The sequence below is a fragment of the Odontomachus brunneus genome, unplaced genomic scaffold, assembly GCF_010583005.1.
Source record: "Odontomachus brunneus isolate Ranch 3 - 2012 unplaced genomic scaffold, Obru_v1 Obru_scaffold_177, whole genome shotgun sequence".
Taxonomy (NCBI): domain Eukaryota; kingdom Metazoa; phylum Arthropoda; class Insecta; order Hymenoptera; family Formicidae; genus Odontomachus; species Odontomachus brunneus.
This window is the reverse complement of record NW_022639627.1, coordinates 487,771-495,753: the sequence shown is the minus strand read 5'-3', so window position 1 is coordinate 495,753 and position 7,983 is coordinate 487,771. Positions and strand designations below refer to the sequence as shown.

General features: G+C 39.6%; 1 protein-coding gene and 1 long non-coding RNA gene across 5 annotated transcripts in view; one reads left to right on the top strand and one right to left on the bottom strand.

The window, feature by feature from the left end:
- LOC116851547 (solute carrier family 12 member 4) overlaps nucleotides 1-7,983 on the top strand; it is a 133,390-nt gene that overhangs the window by 17,340 nt on the left and 108,067 nt on the right. For 3 of the 4 annotated variants that reach the window (XM_032831048.1, XM_032831049.1, XM_032831045.1), the window contains exon 2: nucleotides 5,669-5,728. In XM_032831048.1, coding sequence (XP_032686939.1) covers nucleotides 5,669-5,728 — 60 coding nt within the window. The remainder of the gene's footprint in view (nucleotides 1-5,668; nucleotides 5,729-7,983) is intronic. The other variant, XM_032831047.1, reaches the window with a different exon arrangement.
- The window catches only part of LOC116851549, an 18,205-nt gene continuing 11,734 nt past the window's right edge, over nucleotides 1,513-7,983 (bottom strand). The window contains exons 2-3 of the long non-coding RNA XR_004379603.1: nucleotides 4,090-4,191; nucleotides 1,513-2,940 (exon numbers count right to left, since the gene is read on the bottom strand). This is a non-coding gene — a long non-coding RNA (uncharacterized LOC116851549). The remainder of the gene's footprint in view (nucleotides 2,941-4,089; nucleotides 4,192-7,983) is intronic.

The window sequence follows — 7,983 nt, the reverse complement described above, 5'->3', positions numbered from 1 at the left end:
GAGAGAGAGAGAGAGAGAGAGAGAGAGAGAGAGAGAGAGAGAGAGAGACTGAGCTTCAGCCGGCTGGTCGCGCGTGCAGTGAAAACAACAGTGCAGTAATTGGGCCAATAATAAAATAATCGTTAAAGACCAGCGGCTCCGCGCTTATGTGCCTGCTTCGCGTCGCCGCTTCGTTTTCATTGGCGTCTTACGCAATCACGACTTAAACCTGATCTACAATATGCTCTTTGCTTCCTGCTTCTTTCTCTTTATCTCTTTCTGACTCAAACATTAAGCTTTAAGCCAGAAAAAGATAGAAGACAAGAAACAGAACGCAAAGAGTATATTGTAGATCAGGCTTCATGGTCGTCTCGTAGCAAATTTTCGAACGGGAGATTCAAACCGCCGATCACCACACTGAGGAAAATCCCATAATTATCAGAACGAAAGCACGCTCGTTGCTTGACAATCGATTGTTAAGGGAACAGATCGAACAGTCACCGTTGCAATTCGTTCATCATTTGTCGTTTTAACGAACATATCTTGCCTGAAATACCAATCACTATTTGCTCTCGTCTATTTAAGCTAGGCTTAGTTATTGTCTGCATTAAACAGAAGTATTGCTCAGAGCAACAAGTCGAAAGTAACAAAAAAATCATTCGTTCCCTATTACGGAGTTATTTTCTATCCCAAATTTTTTAATAACACATTTCCTAAAATATAAATAAAAATAATACAGTTCTTGAAATATAAATAGCAAGCGAAACGAAAGGATAGTAAATTATCGTAAAGTGTCGATGTATCGTCTGGTTACAAAATTCTGCAGTAATTTTTATGATGAAATTCTTTCCGTGCGTGTAGACTTATTACGATAGATATATTACGATAGATTACAGCGATTATGTTTCACACGGATTGTACCTTGGGTTTATCAACTCGAGACCAGTGGCGGTATATATGCAGAACTATTAACGAAGATATCGTAAGACATCAAGTGGACGAGATAATAACGTTATAACGCACGGAGGTGCAGCGAAGGTCGGGGTTCGCTCCGGGCTTCCGACAGTCGATACAGTGTCGGCGATTTATCGGGCGCAGAGTGCTCTGGTATCGCTGATTCCGATCGACGGAGGCCTTGGAGAAGCTAGCTACGCTGGCCGGTGTGTAGGGTGTCTCAGTGTGCATTGCTTAGAGATAGTCTTCCCCGCGCGCGCTTCCACTTCAAATTTAAATGCCCTTCCCAGCTTTCTCTAAAAACGGGACAAACGCGTCGGTCGACGTTCAACGAGGCGCAATTCTCTGTTTACGAGCGATTAAAAGTTCATAACTTTCATACAAGATGACAAGACTCTCCTGTTCAAGAAAGAGAGAGAGAGAAAAGGAATGAGAGATGATTTGAATTTAACAAGAACAACTTCAGCCTAACTAGTTGGCAAATGAAAAGGACGCATCGGGAATTTTTCTCGAGAAACGAATCCCGTCGAGGAATCGTCGTCGGACGGGCGCGCAGACGAGTCGAATTTTAGCGACGGAATTGCAGGTGAGGATGAGAAGAACAGGAAGAAGGCCCTCACGAAAAGGCGGTGACGCACTGTCGTCTGGCTTAAGCTCCACCCTGCGCCAGATCGGTCGATGAAACCCTGTGGACCCCACCTTAAGCTATCTTCGATGGAAATGTATTATGCAACGCACGCGTACTCTCGCTTACCGCAGGCACTTACTCGGGTTCTAACACTTTGTTCTCATCGCCTTCGGGCGATGTTATTCCGCGAAATGGCACGTAAATGCTTTTTGTTATTAAATGTTTTTAATCGTAGATATGGTTCCGTCCCCCTCCCCCTTTCTCTCTCGCTCCCTTACTCTTGCATCTGCAAGACACGGTTATGGTCGTTTGTATCCGTCCGCTTGGATAATGCATAGTTCCCGGGCTATGCTGCAACGCTAATAATACGCTTTGAGCGGGAAAGGCGAGAATTTGTCGGCCAACAAAAATACGTGCGCGTTAAGAAGCTATTTCAGTAATAACTCCTTTGTGTTCTTTCCCCACGTTAAGTATTTATATTTATGCATATTTTTTTAGACTATATTGTGCGCTAACAGCACAAATGAAATCACGGGTTTATAATCTTTTTTTCTTTCAAGCTGTAGGTAACATATTTAAAGATGGTTAAATTTAGGGGAGGTCGGGGCTAGTTGGCTACCGAGGCAAAGTGGCAAAATCGATTATTTCTACTGTTTTTTAACAGATTTCAGAATTAAGCAAGCAGGAATTTCAAAGCCTTAACGAACATTTTTGATATGTTTACAAATCTTGCTTGCTTAGTTCTGCAACTTGTTAGAAAATAGAAAAAATCGGTTTTACCAACTTCAGTAGTCGACAAGTCCGCCTGGATCCTACCTAGATTCGCATTTGTACGCTGCAATTTCGAATTACGTGATAGTTAATACATTTGAAGACAGATTTTTTTTAACTTCACTATTTCCTAAGAAAAAATATAGAAATATATTCTGCGAAAAATTATTGTGTCGTGACGCACGCACGTTCGAACAATTTGCCCGCGTCTCCGACTCGCAGCAGAGACATGAAGCAACATATTTTCTAAAAATAACAATTGTAATATCTGCATCTCCGCGCGCGACATGTGAATCCACGGCGTAGCCTTGATACGGACGAGATTACAAGGCGCTTCATTTACAAGATGCAGTTGCCCTGGACATCATTCGCCGGTCGACTCCCTTTGATTGTCGAAATTACAGGACGACGTTGTTTGTCCGTCGTTTGTGCCGTGCTCACACGTGGCGGACGTTCATCAACGTCGATGCACGGATCCGCCGCGGGATCAAACGTGAGATTTCGCGAGTATGAAGGGATGCACTGGTCTGAGAGAATCAGACGTTTGAAAGCTTCACTTCCAGTGCATTCCCGACTTATCCTTTTCTGCTTATACACTGAAAGGATATCTGAAAAATATAAAATATCTATTTGGTACAATAATAACACATTCATTTAGACCTAAATTCCTTTATTTGAATAAACAGTTGCTCTCATGAAAAGCTAAGGTTTCGGTAAGGTTTGTGAAATTGTTTTCTTATTTGGAAAATATATTAGTACACTGTAAAAACTAATATGTTAAATTTAACATTTCATGTGTCCCAAATCATCCATTCTCATTTATGTGTAAATTTAACACAAAACAAATGTGGTAAAAAGTAACAAGCATAATATGTAAAAAATTAACACAAGAATTTAACACTTGAATACCGTCAGGAATCACAGTTTGTATTAAATTGACATATGTATAATGTTAAATTAACTAAAATAAAACGTTACTTTAACATTTGAGAGAAGTATTAATCTACGATTTTGATGGAATGAAAATGTTAAATTGACATAATCTGTTTGACATTAAATATGTCAATTTAGCACAACCTGTGATTCCTAACGGTATTCAAGTGTTAAATTCTTGTGTAAATTTTTTCCATATTATGTGTGTTACTTTTTAACACATTTGTTTTGTGTTAAATTTACACACTGAGAAAAAATTTACTAAATTTCAAAAAACGTTTGCATACTATAATAATTATTTTCTAAAATTAAAGAAACAAATTTATATTTAAAACTTTTTTATTTAATTTTAGAAAATAATTATTTAATTTAAACAAATATCTTCACAGTACTATCCAAACAAACGTTTTTTGAAATTTAGTAAATTTTTTTCTCAGTGCACATAAATAAGAGTGGATAATTTGGGACACATGAAATGTGTTAAATTTAACATCTTTGTTTTTACAGTGAATAAACAGCCCAAATGTTATTACAAAAAAAAGAATAGTTATGTTAACCAGAAAAATAGTCAAATATGGCATAGCTTTTCTTTCTGCTTTCACATAATTATATAAAAGAGACTTGATTTGACAATATGGATATAGAAAAAAGCATTTTGTGACGTTAATAGCATGCATATGTGACGTTAATAGCAAACGTGTTTAATGTGCAAAGAACGCGTGTGCACATACATGTTCCCCAGAAACAATCACAATAATGCCCTTGGCGCGATAAAGGCGTTCTCGTTGTCAAAATTGGACGCGCCTAACAGAATAAATATTTACCATATTATATGTGCGTTGCCGAGCGGGGAAGGGAGTGGGGGAGAACTAACCACATTCGTCCAATATCCTCTAATTCGCCTCTGCCTATCTCGAAAGTCCTACCTGTGACAAAATAAATATTGGCACTGCCGTTGCCAGAATAATCTAATTCCAACTTTTCCAACTTTCGATCCGAGCGAGAGCATAAAGTGCGTCAAGTTGCGCTCGGGTGCATGATTATAGCATCTCCTTATATATCTCCTTATATCTCCTTGGAGATCTTAGTTGCACTTCTACTATATGAGCAACACCCCAGAAAATATAATCTCATTCCTAGTGGAATTCTCTTATACTCTGGCCTCAAGAGAATTCTCCTAAGACCCCATCAGGGGAATATTCTAAGCACAATATCATTCCTCTTTGTTAGAAAGCAAATACTCTTTTGGTAAGAATTATCACTTAGAATATGAGATTATAAGAAATAGTACCTTGCAGTTAGAGTTCTGTTTTCTGGATGTTGGAACATTTTCCTTTTGGTCCTAGGAGAATAATTTTGAGGCCATATACGGGAGGATTTCGCTAAGGATAAGATTATATTTTTTGCAGTGAGAAGAGTAAAGAGACGCGTGTAAACATGCAAACATCGTGTCAATCGCGACAACAGGAAGAGAGAAACTTTTCGGATAAACGTCAGTCCGCATATCAGCAGTTACGACGCAATTAAAAGCGACATATTGATATTTATGAAATGCACTAATTTGAAATTTCACCAAAGAGATTTATCGAACAGATACGCGGGGAATGACTTATCAAATTAAAAGTTACGACGGCGGGACGTCGATGTTTTCATTTGAGTCTGATTTACGAGGAAGCATCTCGAAGTAAAATTGTATTGCTCGTGCTTTCCTCGAGAGCTGTCAGGGACAGCCGAAAGTTACCGCAAATTCCACTCCGCGCGAGCGCGCCCAGACATGCTCCGCTGACTTTCTTGTCGGTATCTCGTCGATACATACAGATGAGAGAAAAAACTGCGAGCGTTATTAGCGCGAGATGAAATTACTGGATCTCATCGCGAGGGATAATTTAATTGCATAAATATGCATAAGTTACATTTCATCTCGAGAACATTCTCATCTCTCATGCTTCTTGTAATGGAAAAACATTCCCTTCCGACTAACACGAGAGGATCCGCATAGAGAATGTGTAAATAATTAAAGGGTAAATACGCGAGCAGGAAGGGTGGAAAAGCCGAGGTGGAGGTGGCTTGCTTGTATAAATAGATGTGGAATGAATACCGATACAAGCTGATATGGCGGGCGCGAATGTTCGCGGATAATATTCTGCCGAAATCTTCCCAGGCGCGGCACGTGTCGAGCCCTTAGTTCGGGTTTTCGCCGAGGGACGCGAGACCGGTATAACCAGCATGTACATTCGGGTTTCTTTATGAGGGAAATATTTCGAGGGGAGACTATCGTTCGCGTGACGCGAATGCGTGAACGCCGGAATGGCTTGGCTTTCGGCGCGCTTGACGTGATGTATATTTCTCGGCGAGCAATTAATTAACAGTGTCGTTAATTTCGTCGTTCCTTTTCCTTTCCAGCAGACCAGGCACCGAATGGCACGCAGCTGGAGCATCTGGTAGCGATATCTACGAGCGCGTGTAAGTAATCCGTAGCACTTAACAACAATCGCATCAAAGTCTTACGCGCAACAAGCGAGGCGAAGAAAGGCTTCAATTATTCGGATCGTTGAAAGGCCGCGTGGACCGGGCTGAAGTATGCGTAATAAACTTTAACGTCGACGAAAGCAAGATGAACGGATTATCGAGAGAAACGCGTGTCGATCTCAAGCGTGGAACGTAAAAGTACTAAAGGCCTTCACACACAAATTGACATAACACTAACGTAAGACATACCATAAGAATTGACCAATTACGATCGAGTATTCATAAAAATGATGACCTTACGATTCGACGATTCTCAACATGATTGGTCAATTCTTACGGTACGTCTTACGTTACTGTTATGTCAATTTGTGTGTGAAAGTCTAAACACTGATAACACTCTAACTTTCGACCTTCTAATTGTTTTGGTCTTTAAATACGGACATTTAAACCTTTAAAAAATGTAGAGAAAATATTGTATGTATACATATAATCTATACACGCACGTTGAAAGTTTAAATATTCGTATTTATAGAAACCAAAATATATAATAGGAATTTCCAGAGTTAGATACTAGTATTATTAGTGTCCATCTAATTAACACCGAGCATCAGTTACATCACATCTATGTTATAATTTCGCACTCGACAACATAAATACAACATAACATGATGTTATATGGCATTTACATTGTCGAGTGCGAAATTACAACATAGATATAACGTAACTAATGCTTGATGTTGACTAAACAGACATTAATACTTTTACCTTATCACGTATATTGCACAGGATTTCGATAGTGCTTTCCATTTCTGGCTAGAATGTTTTGGCACGGATGCATATCTACATATTCTAGTATCATGACTGTGGATTTTGAGACAAATCGGCAAGTCAGTCACATTAAATGCAACAATAATAGTGCTTATATGTATTTACTATGTATGTTACCGTTGCATTTAAAGTGCCCGAGTCGCGCTGATTCTTCTCCAAATCAATGGTTATGATAGAAAAATATGTAGATATAATACGCCCCCCGAGCCAAGAGATTCTAAACGGAAGTGGGAGGCATTATTGGAGTCCTGTGTATTACCTTGGATAATTCTACACTCAATTTTTGAATAGTCAATGCCTTATTTTCGCGTGCCTTGCTAAATCATTATTGCATGTGCTGATGAAAATAAATTTTTTCATCTACAACGATTCCACGCATCAGAGATAACGCGCGAGTAAACTGCAAAATTCATTGTTTTCAAGATATGCTGTCTTATACGATCTATAAGGCTTTTGTGCTCGAGAGAATTGTGAGAAGTAACGGCGATTTTCTTTGATTATTTTCTCTTATGCAACGATAATTATAAGCCATACAGCCACGATTCTCGAATGGTGTGCGTCGCTCCGGCGACAGAACTGCTTTCGTCGCATAAACGGGCAGGTTCGTTTGCGCGTGCTCGATCGTGTGTGGCCCACTTTTCCCCATCCGACGAAGCCGTTGAACAACAGCGACATCGAAAAAGATAACGTTGCCAATTCATGAGTCGCCGGCCGACTCGCCGTCGCTTCATCGTCGCGCGAGAGAATACGTAGGGAAAAACGCGCCTCCTCCGGGCGCGAGAAACGCTTATAACCCCGTGCGTGTAATCGGCGGCCGCGAACTGGGTCGAGGAGACAGCAGACCCCGTTTTCGCCTCTACACTCGCGAATTTATTGCCCGCGGCCGAACAACAATCGACGATTCGGGTCAGAACCGGGCTGTGTGGCTGCGTCGTGCCGCGACCCTCCGGAAGTCGGGAGAAGTGCCGCGACCGAAACCCCCGATATCTAAATAGCATAGGTATACTGATTTCACGGCGCATACCCACCGTGAGATTTGCAAGGGGATAGTATGGTGCAGAAAAAAGAATGGGAAAACAAACGAATTACTGCCTCAATTAAATTTTGATACGGTTTTTATCAAACGCAACACTCGATTGTGATATTTATAATTAATAGAAGTTACATATTTAATTATACAATTAATTTGCTTAAATTTATACAATTAATTTGCCTAAATTTTATATATATATATGACTGCTTCGTAATGTGTCATTCGATCTTCATGAATCACGCGTGAATCTTAAGAGTAGACTAGAATATATTGAAAGAAAAGAAAATATTTAAAAAAATGCTAAATATTCATTCTCGATAAATATTAATAACATATTTACTTGTACTAATGTAAAATATTTTTCAAATTAAAAGATGTACATTTTTTT